This window comes from Carassius auratus, chromosome 11 (genome assembly GCF_003368295.1).
Source record: "Carassius auratus strain Wakin chromosome 11, ASM336829v1, whole genome shotgun sequence".
Classification (NCBI taxonomy): domain Eukaryota; kingdom Metazoa; phylum Chordata; class Actinopteri; order Cypriniformes; family Cyprinidae; genus Carassius; species Carassius auratus.
The window spans coordinates 10,344,829-10,367,834 of record NC_039253.1 but is presented as its reverse complement, the minus strand read 5'-3'; the positions used below and the strand labels follow the sequence as shown (position 1 = coordinate 10,367,834).

Below are 23,006 nucleotides of genomic sequence, written 5' to 3'. Positions count from 1 at the left end.
ATCAACAGTTAGTGTTGTTCGCAGATCCTTTGTTTTCTTGTAAGTTTAGTCACATCAGCCTTAGACAGTTCTTAACTAAGTAAAGACCAATCAAATCTTGCCTTCATTTTCTCTCATGGGTTCGGAAATCGCTTTGGATTTCTGTCCTTTCCCTTTTTTTCTTTGCTTCTATTTCTCTTCAGAGTTGAGGCATGAGAAAGCAGCTGACTTAAGAATCACACTTGTTTTTGCCGGCCACAGAAGGAATGGCGAGGTCAAGGCTCTCCACATCTGGAATTTGTTTTGGGGTAATTTCAGAGTGAGCCATTCCTGCACTGGAGAATCGGACAGTACTAAAGAAACAAATCCGAAAATCTCCCTCTAATAAACTTACTATTAAATAAGACATAGTAGGCATAAGGAAATAACGGCGCATTAGATGAAAGCTTAATGTATAAGCTTTGGGGTAAATACCGCAGGATTTGAATATGGTTCATACAATACAACAGTATACAGCAATGTACCCTGGTATTACTATTTGGTAATACCTATTATTTGGTAGACTGGTCCATGAACTTCCAATTCCAACATTCACCATAAAAGGTATTCGTAAAGAGTTCCTCAAAAAGAGATCTTCAGAAACATCCTCCATTGAGGCCCGCTAGTCATACCTATCAGTCCAGCACCTGCACTATGATCAATGCTATCGAAACCCTACTAAGTCTAGGCAGACAGGCCCATACAGCAAAGACGAGTCCGTGCTGGAACAACAAAGCCTCCTTATTCGGATTCCCGATTCTGCGTAAATCCCACAGTAAACACATGGTCCGTAGAGACCGAGAGGGGATTTCTGCTCTGGTTGTCTGCTGGCAGGTGTTCTGTGGGAGCCTGAGAGACCAGTGAGGCCTTTCCCAGTGAAGATGACACGCAGATGCTCCCTGGGTTGACCGTCTAAGTGGAATTCTGGGTGGGAATTGTGAGAAGAGGGGAAAAGAACGAGGAATGGAAGGACGGAAGAAAGAGTGAGGGAGAACAACAGAAGGAAAGAGAAGAGGAGGGAGTACCCCCACTGTCCCACCTGAATAAACAGACAGAGGGTATGGATAAGGACGAGTGCTGTGCTCACCACCCTACAGGATGTTCCTGTGACTAACAGAGCACTGAGACTCCACTGAGTAGCAGGTCAGCAGCTGGTGACCTTTACCAGGCAAAAAAAACATGCTGACGTTAACAAGAGAAACGGCCCACACTCATGCATCGGCCATCCCAGGCCTGAATCCACAAAAAAAAAAGGTTTAAAGTGGTCCTACTGGGATCTGGATCTGCTCAGATATAGGATCTGGCTCACTAAATCTGGGTTACAGCAGATCCTAAAACAGAGCCGATGCCAAAACGATACTTTACAAATAGTTTACAAAGACTTTGCTTGCGGTTGAGTTGTTTTTCTTATGCTTGTTAGGGCTAAACAGATGCTATAGCTGGGTTCCAGACCAGTGTCAGAATCAGTTGTTGTTGTGGTGAGAGAGCGTGGGAGCTGAATATCTTAGCTGGTTAATCCAACCAAAGCTGCACCGCATTGAGGATTAGCAGTTTAGCTTCTTTAGGCAGCACTGATTGGCTTATCTGCTTGATGAACTCCAAAGTAAGGGGATGAAACGGTGGAGGTGGTTTGAGAAGACCGCTCTGAGCTCTCAAAGATTAAATCAGGTAGTGAAATTATAGTTTGGGATGGTCTTTACAATGTCTTGCACAACCATAACATTAGCCAAGGAAGCTAATTGGTTATTGGTGGTTCCATAAAGTAGCAACAATTAGGGTCCTATGATTTCCGTGATGAGGAAGACACAGACAGAATCGCGGAATCCAGTCATTAAAATTGATTTTTGATGTGTAACAAAGAATGTCACGAAACTTGCCCAATTTTGGATGAATAAGTAGGTCAGTACACTTAAATTAAAACATGATATGGACTAGTGCCTGCGAATGTTAAGCCACAAAAATACTATTTAGATAAGAATTTTGCATGTTTTGCGTGTCTGGGTGTGAATGAATTATTTACCAGAATTTAAATACAAAAATTTAATTAAAAAAAATATAGTAATAGTATTTTGTTTTTAATAAAATCAATTAATTAGATATTCTTTTGATTATTAAAATTTAATGGAACCATGGAATCCAGAAAATTAATGTAAAACACAGAATTTGGTAGTAATAATAAAATAAAATAATAATAATTATTATTATATGAATAAAATAAAACTGTATTTGAGAAAAAAAAAAACATTTCATAGGGCCTTAATGTAAATTTTTGTTAAACATTTTATAAAGTGATGTTAAACTGTGGAAGTTTCATGATTTCAAATAATTGGACATGCTTTTTTATTAATAATTTTTTATTTTTTAAAGAAACTTAAAAAATTAAGAATTCAGAAAAATTTAAACAGAAAAAGTGAAATTTGGGAAAAAATAAAATGATTTTCATAGGTCCCTAAACAATCATTTAAGTGCTATTGCTAACTTTTTGCCAACTTTATATTTCAGAATATTACTCTTGGCGATAAAAAGTAACCAACATTCTTAATATGGCAGTTATTTTATTGTGCTTTTTATTTGGCCAATACATCTTCATAAAAATATATAAATATTTAACTACTTAAAGTCATTTTTCTTTCCATTTTCTTTTGTCTTACACACTAAATCTAATAAGCATTAATGGGTATTTTAGTAGAAAGGAAACACTGGTTTCTTTAAAAATAAAAATTGCCAGATTTAAAAAGTGTCAAACATATGAAAATAATAAGATATAATATCAAGATCGTTTAACAAGCTGCTTGACACAAAAATAATTGTGATGAGGTCTCCAAATAAACCCCCAGCCCTACCATACAACTAGCCAGTGTAACATTTGTCAAACACTCCCCAACAGCTGACAATCATAATGCACTAGAACTATATTTCAATGTCCATTTGTATTAAATTGCTTGCATTGCCACAGCAATAAAGAGTGAAACCATATGCCGCACAGCATACTGTGACAATATGACTGTCAACAGTCAAAGGAAATGATTAAAATCAGTAGAATGGTGACACTTCACCAGAGAGAGAGAGGGGAAAAGAGAGCTGCTGTTTAAATGTCATACTTTGTTCAGATGAAACGGGGCATTGAGGAGTTCAATGCCGGTGACAGACGCTGCAGTATTTTAGTGCTGGCTCTATGGCCATATCACAGAGAGCTGCTGTCCGACAGCATTCCAGCTGGTGAACTCAGAGGGGAGGAAGTCTGTGAGCCGAGCGACGTTCCAAACAAGAGCCATGAGCAGGAGTAGGGTCAGGTGTTCCTCACAGGTGGAAACTGAGACCTCTCGCTCTTTCTGTTCCTAACCCTTCATCTGCCTGTATCAGTAACCACCCATCTCGCCCACTTCCGACTAACCCCTCCCCCATTATCTCTCTCTCTCTTTTTTTTTTTATACAGTAAACCACTTGATTGACAGCTACAGCTGGGCGTTCTACTGCATTCAGCTGTGCAGCTCAAAAAAGATGAGCCCTTCTCGATTTGCGACAACCATCCATAGCGACAGGCCTCGAACCAAGGCCAAAAAAAGAAGCACTCTTCCATTTGGACCTAAATTCCCTGATCATCACCCCTCATTCCAACCTTTCCCGATACCCTCCAAGCACAGCTCGGCATGGTCGTATCAAATGTTCGAATCCTGTGAAGTGAACTAAACAGTCATCAGGGTTTTCATCATTTCTGGGAGACGGTGATTAACTGTAAATCAATGAGGTCACACCATGACAGCACAACTGCCCGCTATAAAGACACAGATCACTTTACCGCTCAAATGAACGACACATTTGGTAGTGGAGAGATATGTTACAGATGGGAACATGATCCATGCAGAAGACAGATTACTGCTGGGCTATCAGTCGTGTGAAGGAGATACGGGCAAACTGGTGCTCTGAAACAGGGATCTACAGATTGAACATGAACAAGTCTACAGTCAAGCATTATTTAAAGTAATAGTAATGTAAAGGTGAAGCTGTATTTTTTGATACTTTGATGTAAAATATTACTGCTTCTAAATTCCTAATTTTAAAGTTCTGTTTGGTGATGATTTTCTCCTTTAATATTAAAGTAAAAACCTGCCATTCAGTACTGATATTTGCAGCTTGAGCTGTCTTACTAAAATGCTGTGAAAACTAACAAACCATAACTGTGTACCAGGAGGCCGAGAGAGGAATGGGCTAAGCCGACAAGCAAACACATACACGTGATCACTCCAAAAAAGGCAGTAATTCTCCAGGGTAAGGCAGTCCCACCAGTTTCACAGCCAGCAACACTAAACGTCGTCTACTAAAAGAGGGAATTTTTAGGTGTGCACTTTGCTATCTGACTGACCACAAAACCACATAAAAATAAACAAGTAGCAAATGGAAATGCACTAGTTGACATGCTAATACTAAAATGTTCCCTGGAGAAAAAATGACTGCCCACACCATGAAAACAATAATTTGTGTCAAGTACAGAAAGTACAGCATCCGTCATCACAGAGCACACAATGAAGTTTCACTTACAAGTAGAGTGTAAAGACTGTTGCTGCTGCGTCTCCAAATGAAGGGATGGAGGTCAGCTCATTGTGGTCAAGCCTCCTGTCAAGCAAAAAAACAGAACAAAATCCAGGTTACAAAGAGCTTAATATAATTATAACATTTCTTATAATTTATTATAATACATTAAATTAGTACTGCCAAACGATTAATCGCATCCAAAATAAAAGTTTTCGTTTACATAATATGGACGTGTACTGTGTACATTTATTATGTATATATATATATATAAATATACACTCATACAGTATTTATTTAAAAAATATTTACATGTATATATTTATATTCATATAATTGATATTATATATAAATATATTTAAAATATAAACATATTTTTCCAAAATATATACATACATGTGTGTGTATTTATATATAATCAATATACACATTACACAAACATATATTATGTAATCAAAAACATTTTGGATGCGATTAATCGAGACAGCACTACAATAAATATAATATATAGATAGCTAGATAGATATATCTTACAGATGTCATTTGTATTTAATGTATTTTGCAGTTAATATATTAATAAAATAAATGATATATATAAAAATATATATATATATATTTAGCAAAACTGATTTAATTTATATTTATTATAGATGGATGGGTCCTACTGACAAAGACCATCAAAACATCAAGAGTGAGAGAAAGAGAGAGAGAGAGAAAGGGAAAGTAGTCCCGTCTGGCTAAGGGCCAGACACAGTCCCTCGATGTATTAAATATTTACAGCGCAGGTTAGTGGCTGGTGTCGGGTGATGATGGAAGGCGCTTATAATAGCAAACCTCTTTATTCCCGATCTCCGCCACTTTCAGGACAATAGCCACTAGCAAAAGTGCTTAAATATCCAATAGCACTGACAGCACGCTTTAAAATGTTTTATGACCGATTGTGGCTAATGGCTGTAATTAATGTTATTACACCATTTAATGTACTTCATTCAATTGCATCTCTCTATGGGGCTTTAGCTGTGGGAATGTTTTCTAGCCAAGTAAAGAAGTGGTTTTACATGTAAAATTAACCAGCACTTCTACTCTGAAACAGACAGGTTTTTATACTGGTCTTCTTAAGCTGGATTTGAACTGAATGAAGCCGAATTAAGATCAATATCAAGACACCATTGTCCTAAAAACAAACGCTGGCCTTGTGAAGTCCAACAACACCCCAGAACATTCTGTAACAGCCCTAAAAAAGTTAGTAGCATTCTAATTGACTTCATTAATCAGGGACAGATTTACAGCTGATGCTGGGCAGATCTACAGGAGGTTTGGACTGGGGACATGGGGCTGTTTTACTCACACTTCTCTCAGGTTGGGCAGATTGGAGAGGATGTCCATATCGACTGCTGCCAGCTTGTTGTGGCTCAGATTTCTGAGTGAACAGAGAAAGGGAGGGGGAAGAGAGAGAGAGAGATTTATTAAAACACTTTATTCAGACGCTCATAACAGTCGACAAACCACTCTTTCAGTAAAAAGCGGCGACGGGAAAATGATCGCATTTCTCTCATGAGCAGACCCATTCAAGCACCCTAAATCTCTCGCCTGCGCCAGCAGCAGCTTTCAACTACACACCGGATAATCTATCAGTCCGGTTCATCAGTGAAACGTGTCGTATCGACACTTATGGCCCATAAATCAGGACCATCAACAGCCTCCTTTAGCGGGACGTCATCTTCATTTCAGTGCGGTTCAGGCAAGCTTCAGACTGGGCTTGGCAGAGCTCTGGCCTCCTGCTCTCCCTGCTGAAATGTCAGAGATTGATGGCACTGTGATCTATAGAGCTCCTGTCAGCTGTGTGGTTTCCTCCTTCGCTCCTCAACTACTGCATGCTCAGATTTTCTTTTTGGATTGACCACACCATCTAATCTGCATTGTTTATAGTAATTGGTTTAAAATGGGTTTAATGTTAACTGATGGATTTGAACCGTTTTTTTCCACCTCAAAATAAACACCAAGACTCAACAAGTCTGGGGCACATACTACCAGGCCATAACTCTGACTTCAACCTTTTTAAACATTCACACACTACCATTTAAATGTTTGGAGACAGTGAGTTCATGTTTTTTTTTTTTTCATGTCTCTTATACTCACCAATATTTATTCTAAAGCACATCACACCATAAAATCAGACTTCAGCATTCCTTTTAATTTGAGAGCTTTCTTTAAATATATTTTTAATTAAATATATTCCAATTTGGGAAATAAGTCAATTAAATCTGTATATGGGTGTGTGTGAAAACATACAGATGTGACCCCCTTTTATAATTGGTAACATTTTCATAAGTAACTGAAGTTTAATTACAAATTTCTTTCCTCATTAACTTTAACAAAGCACAATTAAATTTATTTTGTAATTAAATTACGAAACTCTGTTACATGTAATTAGTTATTTTCCCCTTACCAAGACTGTATTTCTCTGATCAAAAATACAACAAAAACAGTAATAATGTAAAATATTATTACAAATTAAAATAACTGAATTTTTTTTTAATTTATTCCTGTGATGCAAATCTATTTTTTTTAATCATCACTCCAGTCTTCAATGTCACATGATCCATCAGAAATCATTCTAATAGGATTTGTTGCGCACAAAACGTTTCTTATTTTTGTCAAGGTTGAAAACAGTTACACTGCTTAAAATTTTTTGTGGAAACCGTGATACATTCTTACCTAAGGATTTGTATTTTATTTGTTTTTGTTTTTTATTAGAAAGTAAAAAAATAAAATAAATTAAACAACTTTTTTTCCATATATATTTTTAAGAATAATAAAATAATAAATATTATCAAGTATTTTTTTTTAATGAATATGCTAGATTATATGTATATGATGTAAACAAATATTCAGGGCTAAATGTTTCAGCAAATATATACATTTGTTCGTATACATTTATGTTCTTGGAACAATCCAGGTTAAACAGTTGGCAGTTTTGCACTTCCATTGTAAGTCTATGGGACAATGATCACAGTGTAATAGGAAGTGTCCATGAACGAATGTTGCTGGTTCCTGCAAAGTATTGACTTTCGGATTATCTTCAACTCTCTGACTAACAGATTCAATGGCACACCCATCAAGTTCCACTTAGCAGTGTTAAATGATTTAATCGGCAGCTCATCTGCACTTGTAAAGAAACAACTGGATGGCTGTTCTTCCGTCTGCTGTGTCAATTTTGACAGGTTTGTGGGGCTACAGCTGGTTGTAAAGAAGCACAATTACCTAACACACTATATAATGTGTCTGTTTCTCACCCGGAGCTGTCAACTGCAGACTGTGAAGCTGTATGTATACAAACTTGAGAAAGAACAGACATGGACTATATTCACGATGGCTGTATACCTTCTCAAACTGGGATTGTATAAAGAAAAAGGCATAAAAAAAAGAAAAATGTTTGATAATCACTCTCTTAGTAGCTCAATTTGTCCCTATTCAAGCGGTAAAGTTAAATAAACTAGAACAATTTAGTACTTTATTTGGTTAAGTTGAACAGCCAAAACTGTCACAATGCTTCTGTGGCTCGGCGGAGATAATAACACAGGGTGAGCTGCCCTCAAGGCAATCGTCTGACAGAGCTGAACACAGCAAAATTGTAGTCCTATAACATTAGGCAATTACCTAATTATACCAAAGCAAATTAAAAAATTACAGGCTTTGAGAGGCTCGCCAGGGGGCATGAATACTGCCGAGAAAATCATATACGTCATGTAGAATGCTAGTAGTTGTTAATCTGCTTTAGCTGTTTCCAACCTGCAAATTGTTGAGAGTGAGAGCAACGAAACTGACAATCTCATTCTTCACACACCCATTTCTGACTAAGGCTCATATTAGTTTCCACTACAGAATTTTAAGGGCTGAAAAAAGGAGACCAAATACTGGGTTAAGGCATTTCACAATTATCTGGACTAAGATATAATGTGTTTGCCAACAGCTCTATAAGACGTGTGGGTGGAGCTAATAAAGTGGCGGGAAGTGCTACAAGACATTTCAATGTTTTATTGTCAGACAAAACGCTCAGATCACCTCAGTCTTCATGGGGACCTCGTGATGTTTGGAGAACTGACCTATGCCTTACCAACCGAAAGGGAAATGAGAGTGTTTATATAATCACCGTGTTTAATTCTCAGTGGCTTCACTTTGTTTAAGCCGTTTTATCTTATCAGATAACACTAACTTTCACACCTTCAGGCTGACCTTTGGGGCGTAAATCACATGGTCGTCGTAACCATACAGCAGGCTTAACTAATGTTCTGGTTTTCCAGTCAGGCTGGTTTAAAAGTCTTTAAGGCCCTGTCCACACGGAGAAGCGTTTCTGTGTATACGCACAAATTTTTTATCGGATAGGCGTTTCGTCCACACGCATCCGGCGTTTTCGTAAGGTGAACCGATATTTTTTGAAACCGGGTCCCAAAGTGGATAAATTTGAAAACGCCGTCTTTGCGTTTTCGTCTGAACGGCTAATCCGTATATTTTCAGAAACGATGACGTCAACAGCCCACGTCTCCCCCCTAGTCAGACACCTCTACGTCACGTAACAGCAACAAAAACATGAACACTGAACGATTATCTTTTTATTAACTAACATTAACAACGATTAATAAATGTATTATTCCATGTTCGATTGTGTACCACGCGCAAGGTTTATGAGCATAGTCCAAGTCTTCTTCTCTGTTTTTAGTGTATCTCTGTGTCAGAATTACAGCGCCACATACTGGTCTGGCATGTATACTACATCATTTTGCGGTTTCGTGTGGACGCGGATATTTCTTGAGACGAGAAAAAAAAAAGATCGGATTGGGGTAAGCTCCTTCTCCGTGTGGACGGGGCCTAAAAATGAGGCCAAATATTATGGACAAAATTGGAGTTGTGTGGCTTTTAGTCCACGTCTGTTAACTTCTTTTGGGCACAAAAGTTTAGTGTACAAAAATAGACTTTTTTTCCATGTAAAAACAATAATATACTTGAAATAAATGTAATTTATTCCTGTGATGGCCATTACTCCAGTCTTCAGTGTCAAATGATGTTGAAAACAGTTGTTAATGTTTTTGTGCAAATCATGAATTTTTCATGATTCTTTGAATAATATTAAGTTCAAGTTCAAGAATATAAGCCTACTGATGTTTCCCACCCCCTCTTCCTGTCTGAACAGAAAGATGTCAAAATAACCAAAATCAAGTTGTATCATGGAAACTTTAATGATTTCATTTACTAGGTTGGAATGTTTCAGCATTAAAAAAATAATAATAATAATAATAATTTAATTGCTTCCTAATACAATTTGGCAGAAAAAATGCTTAAATAAAACAATAGATTTTAATATAATATTGAAAATGAACATTTAAGTCTGACAAAGAAAATGTAAATCTTCATTGATGATAAAGCTGTATGATATATAGTATTTATTATTAAAGTGCTTTATATTCTATTTTATATTATTTCTATATTATTGTGTATCAAGGCTAGAAATATTGAAAGAAATCTGAAGAAATTTATGATAAAAGTAGCATAAGCTAACTAATTAAACAAGACTGTAAGCGTGAATATATTAGCAGACTCAGACGATATGATCATGTTTCTATTCTCAAACTATTTGTTTCATGTCTATAAGATTCAAACCATGAACAAACTGACTGGTCTTTACTCTGAACTAAAGAAGCATCGCTTCTCTTCCTCAGAGAGTCCTGCAGGTAAACTGGCCAACTTAAAGGAAACCAGAAACACTTTTTTGGGATTGTTAAGAAACTAGTCAGCGCAGTTGAAATTCCCTTTAAGGAAAGGTGAGTGAAATATGCTTTCCCAGCTCTAATAATGTTATATTCAAGAATTATCCAATCATTCTCCATCTGCTCAGCTCACTTCAATTTCAGTGAGAACACAGCGCTTACACACTACATGCTATTCAACCATTTTATAGCCATGACAATAATGACTTCTAACCTAACCGCACTAGTACAGGCTTGTAAATTCAACTTCAACTCTAACAGCCATTGATGTCTATTTTTCTCGTTTCCATTAGGCGAGCGGCCAACAGCTTCCTATGCCAGGAAACCAAGGGTGCAAGCACATTCACACCTAACAAAGGTCAAAGTCATTTAGGAAATGACCGGGGGTGGGGGGTTAAATAAATTCCCAATAACATACTGATTTTTTTTTTTTTTTTTTTTTTTTTTTTTTAGGACAGAATGATAATACTTTCTCAAATATAGTCACGTTGATTTTAAGTGAAAACAACATGGACCTGTTGATAGGTCGACACCAAACTGAGCTCTGACACACTGACTCAAAAAGGTATTGGAAATAATATACATTATATTTATAGTTAAGGCCTGTTATATTAACAATATAAATGACTCTTATGTCAGTTTTTCCCTCAAGGGCCATATTTTGAGTAGAACGGCCAAGAGACATATTTTATCTATCTTTATCGCTGATAAGCGGCGTGTGAACTTCGATCTTTGGAAGTGTGAAATGATGTCAATGATGGAGCTTTATGATGCAGCTGGAAGATAGAAGCGACTTTAATGCACCCTGTTTCAGCGGGCCATAAAATATAGTCAAAGAATAACTCCTCTGTCACAGCAAAGACAGAAGCAAAGAGCGAGAGACCAGACGGACAGACACTTGCTTCACCAAAAGCCCACAGCTTGTGCTCCTTTCTTTCTGTTTCCTGCCATAAAGACCATTTACAGCCCGGCAACACCACTGATAGTGAAGCCAGGAGCGCTTCCCGACAGTCCAAACAAAGCAGAGAAAAGGGAGCGAGAGTATCGAATCTAGAGTCAAGATCATGAGATAAAGATCATCAGGAAGTGAACGTTACACGGTGGGAGAGAATGAAAATAAAGATGAGAAAACCAAACAGACAAAAGAAATCAGAGTAACATGAAGCTTAAATCCAAGACAAACCAGACGCATTTTAAAGAAAGTAGATGACAGAGAAATTGTCCCAATGAAGACAATAAGACTAGGGTCTCTTTTTGCCTTAAGGCTGGTTTATAGTTCTGCGTCATGGCTTTAGGCTGAGTCAGTACCAGAACCACGGATGCCAAGCAAAAGTCCAGCATGCTCACACTAGATTATATACATTTGTTTCGACTGATAATTATTAATCTTATAATGAAAACCCAGGAGTGAAAATACATCCTGCATAGTTACAGAGCAGCTCGTGACAGATTGTCCAAGCAAACTTCAAAGTGAACAGAACAAGTGATTGTTAGATTACGCAGTTTCCCTGCATATGGTTTATTATCTTAACAGAAATGAAAACTCTGGACTAATTGCATCTCTAGTTTTGCCGGAAACATCAGAGTGGTCAACTACATAACTACATTCATCATATACTGTGTAAAGCATATATCAAATTTTATTTTGTTGATCTGTATGACCAGCAGTCAAGTTTACATATGTAATTCATCATCCAGATAGAAAAAACATAAATAAAAATAGTATTATATGCACATTTACATACACTCAATCGTGACCAAATATATCAGTATTATTATTATATTTAGTCTACAAGGATTTAATAATTATACAATTAGTATTATATTGTACATTCATTATTGTTGTTAATATAGACCTGGGTTAACTAAAAATAAAAATTAAAAAAACTCTGTTACTGAAAAATAAACAAAAGGAAGAAAATGGATTAAAACTTCTTTAATTTCAGCTAGTTGCCAAAGCACACACTTCATTGAATATACTTTATCTTGATGATCTAAAATAAACATTTATAAAAGCTATATGGACATATTAAATAATAAAAATGACAAAAATATACAACTGCTGATCAACAGATTTTTTCATATCAAAACTTCTGGAAACTACATAGTATGGGGTTAAGGGATAGTTTGTCAGTAACGCTTTCACACAATGTTAAATGGTGAGTTCAGTCTCCAGACCAAATGTGCTGGGGGTGCTCTATAAGGCCTGCTACTCTCCAATTCTCTCACCCCTCCCCTTTCTTTCACTCTTTTTTTATGTCTTTTCCAGATCTCTAAACTCTTACCAGATGTACAGAATTCATAGATGAGTCATCCATCACTTTGTAGACACTTAAACAAAGGAGGGGAGAGAAGGAGGTGCTCAAATGTGTCTCAACAAAAAAGAGAATCTGGAATATTTGTTTTATACTTTTGGAATTTCAATTCTGGTACTAGTGTGTCTGCCATTCCCCTAACCGAGACATAACAACACTCGTCTACATCTAAACTAGTCCAAAAAGCAAAAAACAGCATTTGTCAAGGTATTGCCTTCGTCAACTCACCATTAAATCGCTAGTTTCATGTTTTATGCGCATTAACTGCCTGGAAAAGGTCTGGGCGTAAATCAGTGGATAAAATGTCCTTGGATGCATGGAAACTCCACAAGAGCAGTGCTAACAGAAGGTGCCGTTAACCTCTGTGCCATGCAGGCCAAGCTAAACACAGCAAGGTACTCCTTTAACTCACAATCTGATAACACAAGCAAACTCCGCTCCACGCTACCGCACACACCTGGAGCAAACCAGTTCAGCTTTTACATGTGTTACGCGTTATGCCGTCAAAAATCTAGAATGCAAGTTGCTGTTCTTGAGCGTGACCCAATTCAACAAGAACGGGATTAATAAAACATATTGCTCAGATAACGAAATGAACAAGCATCAAAACGAGTTTGACTGCTAATGACATACTGCTGACTGGTTTCCACACGTTGAAAGAATAAACAATGGGGCGAAGAAGCAGATCAAGATCAGGGGCGTTTCCTCCAAGGAGGCAAGGGAGGCAGTGTCTCCTCAATAAATTGGATGACAAAATAATATATATTAAAAACATAAAATCACAAATATTACTAAGGAAATATGGCACTAAAAGTGTAAAAAAAAAAAGTCACCCGTTTCTATATAGTAAGACTGTTCAAAAGCGACACCAGCAGGTAAAGTTACAGTGGAGGCTTGCCTCCCTTCGGTCCATAGACTTACAACAGAAACCCCTTAGAGTGCCATGACTTTTCTGGGTTGTAATTGAGAATGAATGGGCGACAATAACGTGAGAGGAGGCAATGTCTCCATCATGCTATAATTGAATATGATTGGTTATGATATAATGTGATTGGTTCATGCGATAAATCCCGCCTCTTATTTTCTTGCAAGCTCTTGGCCTGAATGAAGAAAATGAAGGCGCTCTTGACTAGTCCTAAATATAAAGCAAGTAAACAACTCTCACGCTTACATACCAGTACTTTGTGTCACGTCAAAATAAAACTTAAAATAGTCTGAAAACATGATGACCGTGTCAGTTTTTAGTGAGCATTCGGCGTGATGGAATTGAAAGATATATCTTCGTGTCTGTGGCAGTGTTTACCGAGCTTTTATGACGATGACCTCAAATAAGTTGACTATTAAAAAGAACAGCTGAACACCAGTTCACAAATTAAAAATATTGGTAACATTTTACAATAAGATGTCGTTTAATGTCATTTACAATCAATAAACATGTATTACAGTATTTATTAATCTTTGTTTATTATTTGTGCTATAACTTTAGCACTCACTATTCTCATTCTATTCTTTCAACAAAAAAAAAATCTAACTACCTTTCTAAACGTTTTGTATTCTATTTTCTTTTAATTTATTACGTGTGTGTGTGTGTGTGTATATATATATATATATATATATATATATATATATATATATATATATATATATATATATATATATATATATATATATATATATATATGACCTCTAACACTAGCTTGCTCTATTCTTTTTCTATTCTATCAGTTTTCTTTTTATTTGTCAAATTATTTAAAAGCCCTTGCTACGTGTACTGTGTTAAGCTAACTGAGACTTATTATAGCACTTATACATCATTGCTCTTTTTGTTGTTTTTGATTGCTTCCACTGTCCTCATTTGTAAGTCGCTTTGGATAAAAGTGTCTGCTAAAATGAATAAATGTAAATAAGATTAATAAATGCTGTAGAAGTAGGCTATTGTTTATTCTTAGTTCATGTAAACTAAAGTAGTTAACTTATGAAACATCATTGTAAATATTGTTAATTTACTGCTTTAGTTATTTTGGAATAAATATAAAAGTACATAAAACACTATGAAATGTATAATTACTATTACAAGTATTATATAAAATAAACAATTATATTAATCAAATACAAAACAGAATTATATTTGTTCTCCTGTCTTATATAATATTTTAACCAGGAAAATGTGACAACATTAAATGTAACAGGAACACATAAACAAATAAAACTATATATATACACATGCCTCCTCATTTTAAAACAACACGACACGTCATTGATCGAAATCTAGAAATTTTGTCAATGGAAAGCAATGGACCCTAACATTGAACTAACTCTTGTAGCCTGGCCAAAGAAGCACCACACCCTTAACTTTCAGGTTTGCACAGCAGCTCCACAACAGGTGACAGGGACCATAAAGAAAAGACCATCCCCCACAATGCATATAAAAACACATCAAACCCCCTTTGCGGTAGTGAGAAAAATCTGTGGGCTGTTTACTAAGCCTAAAGGGTGACCAAACTACACTAACACATGTGGCAACCCAGGCTGCACATACAAACCAGCCACCACCCCCTCTGCTTTCAAAACAATCAAGAGGGCCACCAAAGGGACGTTGAAGTTTACTTTGAGAAGTAAGGGAGTGTTCACACTTATCATGTTTGATTCGATTAAAACGAACTCTGGTGCGATTGTTCGGTTATTGCGGTTTTTAAGTATGAACGCGGTCATCTGAACCCTGGTGTGCACCAAACATGTGGTCTGAGACCGCTACACTATGCGACACTACGCTACATGATTTGATGACACAGAACGAGTGGTGTATCCAAAACAAAATGAGCAGAGGGCAAACGTGGATGTACATATACGTCATTCAACTCTACCAATCAGGTTGTGAACGTATTTAGGCATATTTAGGTTCGCTGTCAATAATGCCAATGTAAAAGCTAAGTGGACCAGGACCAAATGAACCAAACAAACTGAACTACAAGTGTGAACACACACTAAGATTCATACAGCTCGATACATCAAGCCAAACTGTTTCCCTCACCTCGGTCTTCACAGCACTCTGAATAAACAGACAAAATCAAATAGCTATTTAATCAAAAACGGATCTCATTTATCCTGAATTTTAAAGGGTCAGTCCTGATGAATGCAAGACGCCAAAGACAAGCATACATTTCCATAATCAAAACCAAAATTGCTTAATTTTCCTATACTTCAGATGGATCTGACGCAGGAAATATTTTTAAAAGAACATTTTAATTCACAAGGAATTCAGACAAATTTGCAGATGGAGAGTTTGGAGGACTGTGTAGCATCAGTGAAGTCAATAAGATTACTCACATCAGTTAATTCAACGTCTCCTCCGCACTCAGGTTCAAAAATTACAATTGTCAACATTTATTCGCCCTCGCATATTTCTAAAGCTATATAACTTATTTTCATCTGTGAAACATAAAATAAGATATTATGAGAAATGTCTCGGTGTCCATAAAATGCAAGTCAATGGAAACCAAAACTGTCTGGTTACCAAAATTTTTCAACATACTTTTCTGCAAAAGAACAAACTGGGTGAACTACTCCTTTGACCCTCACCATGAATAACTCCATCAGTCTTTATTTTAAGTGTCTTAAAGCTCATATCTCAATGTTAACTTAAATCCACAAAGGACGATGTGCGAGCTGACGATGCCAACACCTCGCTGTTTCCTACTCGCCATCAAGGTCTCTGCAAGCCATGGGGGAACCATTAAATGAAAGAAAGAAAAAATGGGCAGTATGGAGAAACTATTTGGACAACTGGAAGGTATTAAGACATGATTTTACACTCAGGCCATGTCCACAGGGTTCTTCCAACCAAAGCTTTTTCTCCTCTTGATTGATATATTGCAGACTGACAACCCAAAAAATATCTCTGGCCTATAACTTTAAAATCCAGCTCCTGTTGGATCTGTCAACATGAAAGCAGACGATAAAGGGACATTAAGATGCTGGAACATGCCTTTTAGTTCATGGAAATGCTAAAACGCGGCTTGACGTTCCTTGGGCGAGTTTGTGCGGAGTGGTTACGCAAGCAACAGGTTTAGATGTCACAAGCACTAGCGCTTTGACTGCTTGGCGATTGCCAGAGAAGCATATCAAAGTCCTGAACATTTGAATAGGGATAGTTGTAGGGATTAATGAGAATAAATAATCAGCATTATAATAGACCACAGTTGCCTTAAGCTTTTAGAGACAAAGAGCCACTGGTTAAGAACAAGGAGCCAGTTGTTTTGAGTTAATGCTGTTGCTGTCAATGAGGTTTGAATATTAAAAACGGTCACGCTTTAAAGACCATATATAAGGAAAGTCAGAAGGAAATGTATATCAACTGTTGGGCGGTTGCACCCTATCAATAAAACCACTGTCAAAGCTTTTTAACCACTTCTAATACTAGTTTGAAACAAGACACTTTAAATTATTTAATATACCAATTTAACAGTGTGATATGGAATAAATCAATTATTTATTGCCGCTTCATGCTTAATCTGTGAAAAACGTGGCCCCGATGTTCCTGCATTTCAATTTGATTGGTAGCTAGAAACACAGTCGACATGAAACCCCATTTACTTTCTTAATACACATTCCCAATCTTATTGTTAATGATTTTTTCTACTTTACTTGTTCGCTGATGTAAAGTAAACACACCCTATATTTCAACCCCTTTTCTCCAACCACCTGTCATACAGAGACTACTTTTCACCATCCAATCCAATAATCAAGTCTAATCTCCCAGATTTCGCTGAATATCCTGAAATACATCACATTAGCTTCCCACTAAAATGAATATGCATTTAAATGGTATAGTCAAGGGCCACAGACTAAAGCACTCAGGCAGACCAGGTCAAATTACTCAGCAGTAGGTTAGACAGTCCTTGAGGCAGAACACCAACAGAGAGAGTGTAATGAATGTTTCACGGTCCTATCAGACAAAGAACGATTATGTCAGCCACACTCGGTTACAACTAATAAGCTTCTCGTCTTTAAAAACTTATGTCTGGGTTTGTGTCTTTATAGATTTCAAATAAAGCCCGACGAAGACCCAAACGACCAGGTCTGACTAAAATTTGGTGAATCGGGTGATATAAAATGCACAACAGACAGCTCATGTCTTCAGTTGACACTTCAGTGATGAAACTCGTGCATGATAACCATCTTTTAAACCTGACGAGAAGAGTGAGGGAGCTGCTTTTGTGAAATCAACAGACAAAACAGGTATCTTTGCAGTGATGAAACATGCAGTAAAGGTGTTGAAGATAATACTGGGCAGTAAAATCGTTCCCTTTGAAAATGATGATTGTGATCTTGAAGACACGGCAGATAACACCATAGAAAGTTTGTCTAGGCCACAAAGATACATTATATTAACACCACCGACCTAACGACCCAAAATACTTCGTCTATAACACTGCTGTCATGTTTGAGGAGAAATGTTAAGAAAATACGCTTATTAAAATGGCTTTATACTTTTTGTGTGTGATGTTTTTGTGACTTTAATCTTAAAAAATAGCCTATAGCTGGTTTATAAAATGTCAGATGACTATAAAAATAACAACTACAACTGTTCTCAGTTTTTACTATGAGAGACTAACTAGATCTACCATCTCATATACAGAAAATAACCAATTTTAAGTCATAATCTATAAACCAGACCTAATATAATGACAAAACCACATTATTATGGCCAGTTTATGAAAAAGTCCTGTAGAAAAGAGTGAAGGTGATGTCTGTCAAAGCTGTAGAATAAGGTTAAATAAAATGTAAAATAGGTTTCAATATACACTTCAATGTTTCAATATATAATAAACTCTGAATACAATAATAAAGAGATTTTTTGTTATTACTATGAGCTTCGTCCTATATCTTTTAGCACTGTAGTCTAACAATATTAATAAATATGGGATTTTAAGGACCAAAATTACCTTCCGGGCAAATAAACAAGTGATTATGATCATTTTTTCATGTCTTTGACTCATATCAGCAGGCTCCCTTAAACTTTCTTGTCAGATTTTCCAAACTTATGAGAGTAACTAGCATCTCACAACCCAGCAGGTCGCAGCCAGGCCTGAGACTACTTAGAACCAATACCCTTTCATGAATTTAATGGAAAGAGAATCTTCTGTCAGTAATTTTAAATAAGTGTAAAGCATTATATAGGACATGCCACTTGTTATTCAGTGACTTTTGAGCCATTTTCTTCCCTGGACAATTTTAGTTAAGAGGGTTAAAGAACTTAAAGCATGTTATTTTTGAAGAGAATAATGTTTTAAACGGATAGTTGTGTGTACTCACAGATGCACAGTGCTCTTAGGCAAGTCTTGAGGGACATCAGTAATGTCTAAATGACTGCAGTCAGTCGTATCAAGCGTACACGTACAGTTTTGAGGACACGGTGCGCTATAATTAATTAACAGTCCCAGTGTCAAAAGCCAATAAAACACATGATATGAAAGTGATCCCATCTGTCCCAGCCACGCCGCCATTTTGTATCCAGTTGTCTCAGCGCTTAACGACTGATCTCGCTCATCCACAAACGGACAGCTCGAACCTATTGGGTTTCTCAGAGTCCGAGTAATTCGCCTTCATTAAGTTGTTTGTTTACCCAACGGTAATATCAAATTATACTGCGTTGTTTTTTGGCAATGCATTAGTCCTGCGCTTGAAAAAGGTCCACAGTAAAATCTTAACTCCCCTGCTCCACCACGTACGTCAAGTAAATCAAAGGTGAATCACAACTTGTCCAGAAGCCAAAACTAAATGCAGTTGTCCTTAAAAGGTTGAAAAGGGGGTCTGGATGGGAGATAGACGGGCGCTTTGTTTTGGCAAGAGAGATCCACTGGATCAAATGTAGTCTGAAGAGTTTAAATCGTCAGCGGCTTTTCAGAAGTTTTTATAATGTGCTGATCCCAAGTCATTCGTGATTATGAAGAGTTGAAACATAGTAGATCGTGTCCATTAAGTCCATACGAGCGTGTTGAAAACAAATCTGATCTCCGGCGCTTTAAAGAAACTTTTCCTTTTGGGAAAACCGCACTCCTAAAAAAAGTTTGATGCTCTCGTTACTTCACGGACTTGATATAAAGTTTCCGAACGGCGAATGCAGGCGTTCACATCACATTAATGAATAATAATAAACCACTTTTAAGCAAAACAGTTCCAGTAAAGCCGTCCGACTGTTGTGAACTTTCCGGCTCGCGTTTCTTCCTTCTCTCTCTTTCTCTCTCTCTCTCCAGCAGCCCTGAGCGCGGTTTAAAGGAACTGGGAAGCTTTTATCTTGATCGCGTTGTACGGTCCGAAAACTCCGATAATTCAATTCACCTCACACTTCTGACCGTTTCGACCGCTTGTTTTTCCCCCTCCCGGACTTTACTTTCTTTTTATCCAGACGTTCTTTCGTCCCACGTTGGATACATCGGGAGTGATAAAGATTTCCTCGATTTGCATTCCGATTGGTGCTCGGAGAATGATTGACGGCCAAACTATGGATCTTACTGGCTGCTTTGGAGCGCCCAGGCGCTACGATTTTGGACGTTCCAGGGCTCAGCTGTCAGTCAAATCGCGTTAGCCCCGCCCATCTTTCCCACCCAGAGTGCGAAAATTCACCGCCTCCATTCACGTCTTAAAGGGACAATGATTAATAATATAATATAATATAATATAATATAATATAATTAAAATATAAAATTTATGTATGTACAAATTATTAACAGTATATATATATATATATATAAAATACAAAATATGATATATATTTAAAAAAATATATATATATATTATACAATTAACAAAAACAAAAAAGGCCAGATTTATTCTAGATCACATTTCTGTGTTGTTTTTGTCACAGAAAAGCCAAAATATTTAATTTGTAAAATACTATTTCTTTGTCACATAAAACTTTCTGTTTCATACTGAATTCCTTAACAAATAAGCATCAATTAAAAAGTAGCATTATAGTGACAACAATAATAGGACTTTGTTTTATGTAATACTGAGGTAAACTTGAAGTCAAATTGCTGATAAAAATATCTATTCAAATAAGTGATCCCACATTTTTCCTCTTTAACCCAAATGGCATTTCACTCAGATATTTTAGCTTTCTATTCTGAGAGGGCTCTTGACATGGTTTCACATATGATTTATCTGTCAGTGTGCCGACTGTAAATCATTTGTTTTACAAATAACTTGGAAGTGGCACAAGTAGCAGGAGACCATACAGAGCCATTAAGAGACACAGTTTAGTGTTTGAAGGGTAGTATCATTAGTGTTAGTGAACGTGAAAAAAATTCTTTAACAATATTTCTAATCCAAATTAGGAAAAGACAGCTCTAATTTACAAATAGTATACACCGAATCTGCATATACACAGTGACAGTATGAATCTGTAATCTGAAAGGGAGTTTATAGTGAGTAGAGCTATTATTGTTTATTTGTATTGTTTTTATGGAACATAGCTATGAATTCTCACTGATTTGATTGAAAGCATCAGTTTAAACTTCTGGACCCTTTCACACATAACATTTCATTCAGCACACACCTGAGAGTTTTAGCAAACACTGTCTCTGGGATGTTTTTGGATCATTTATAGTGGAGAGAAAGTTTGCCAGTAAACTAATGTGCATATCAGATGAGAGATCCTTACTTCTCTTTCTTGTTCTCTCTTCTCTCTCTTACTCGCGCTCCATCCAGTGCACATCCACAGCTGGAAGAAGATGAAAGAGCCTCGTGCGAGGCTTTATAAGCAGATGGTGCAGCACATGAAGACATTGGATTTGGTGGTGAAGTGGGCCTGAACCAGAGTTTTTAAACGGTAGATAATTCAAGGTTGGAATGGATGCTGTTCCATCTGCATGAGCTGTGTTTTTGTGTGTTTTTGTCAGTGTGCCTCTGTGTGTTGCAGGCCTGTGCCAATTTATCACGCCGGCCGTGCTGGAATCTTCAAAGATAACGAGCCCATCTGCTCAAGCTATTCGTCAACAATAAAATGGAGAGGCGTGAAATGAAGCCAACACGTTGAGCTATCTCTGAATGTTTAACGGGTGTGCACTATAGCAAGGAAATGCCTGGGTTAATAGGAACCAGAGACACTTTGCACATCTCATCATATCTCTGAGTCCTTGCTAAAAAGCGAGAATCCCTAAACCCAAAGGAGAAAATGTAGTTTGAGTTTCAGATGAGGCGTGAAGAAAGGTTTCATATGCACTGGTCTAAATGTGCTGTAATTCAATGAGTCAGTACTGAGCAGAACGTTTTAGACAATTATAGTTGCATCACAGCTGCACACTGACTATATTGCAACACTGATGGCTAAAAGGGGGCGTTCCTACAGCGATTTACAGTGTGATTGTAAGTCAATCATTTTTAAAGACACTTTGATTTTGATTTTCAGTGAAGTGATTTATATGCTGGTTTCTTATAGTTACACGTAAAGAAACGTTCATATTAATAATGTGACCATCAAATAAAAACAATGAATAACATATATTTGTTACTGAATATGTAAGTGTGAACCACTCTAATTAAAACAAATGAATGACTAAATATCATTAAGATCACTTTTAAAGATTTTCATTCTTTTTAATGAAACACTTATTCATTATGAAACAAACATTTCACTTCACAAGTCGAGACATTTAAAGTGCCCCTTATGGGTAATGAAAGGTTCATATTTCGGTTTTGGGAGTCGCCCAACAATAGGTTGACAGGCATGCAAGGTCAAAAAGCACTTTCATTGTCTTATAATATGCATTTATTTTCCTCCCAAACTCCCAAACGATTCTCTCAATGAATAATTTTTCCAAACTCCTCTTTGCGTGATGCTAATCTGCAATGATTGGTCTGATTGCTAGACTAATGCAAGATAAAGCAGCGTTTGTGAGCACAGTGCTGCTTTGTTTACAGCGTTATCGGGGAAACTGGGGGGGGGATGGGTTGCAATATGCTGCTGTTTCATGTTGACTTGGAATTTGTTTTAAAAAGGACTCGTTTAAATGAATCAGAGGCAACTCTTTCTTTTGAGAGACAATAGCTTTAATAGCAAAACTTTGTAGGATATTTTCATTCACTTGCCACACACTGAATGAAAAGTAATAAAAAAAATCCATAATGGGGGACTTTAAGTGATGGACTAGGTTTGTGGGGTTAATTGTGGATTACTGTGATGTTTTTATCAACTTTTTGAACTCTCATTCTGACGGCACCCATTCACTACAGAAGATCCACTGATGAGCAAGTGATACAATGATGAAGAAACAAACTCGTCTACATTTTGGGTGAACTATTCCTTTAAGAAAACACTCTCATAGCTGTGTTTTTGTCTTTAGGCCCATCGGCATGAGTCAAGTGGAACTTTGCACAG

The 23,006-nt window shown here is 36.8% G+C and overlaps 1 protein-coding gene across 1 annotated transcript in view; it reads right to left on the bottom strand.

The window, feature by feature from the left end:
- The window catches only part of lrig1 (leucine-rich repeats and immunoglobulin-like domains 1), a 36,612-nt gene extending 16,475 nt beyond the window's left edge, over nucleotides 1–20,137 (bottom strand). Inside the window, exons 1-3 of the mRNA XM_026275358.1 lie at nucleotides 18,944–20,137; nucleotides 5,897–5,968; nucleotides 4,558–4,632 (exon numbers count right to left, since the gene is read on the bottom strand). Coding sequence (XP_026131143.1) covers nucleotides 4,558–4,632; nucleotides 5,897–5,968; nucleotides 18,944–19,134 — 338 coding nt within the window. The 5' untranslated portion in view covers nucleotides 19,135–20,137. The remainder of the gene's footprint in view (nucleotides 1–4,557; nucleotides 4,633–5,896; nucleotides 5,969–18,943) is intronic.
- Nucleotides 20,138–23,006: the final 2,869 nt, after the last annotated feature.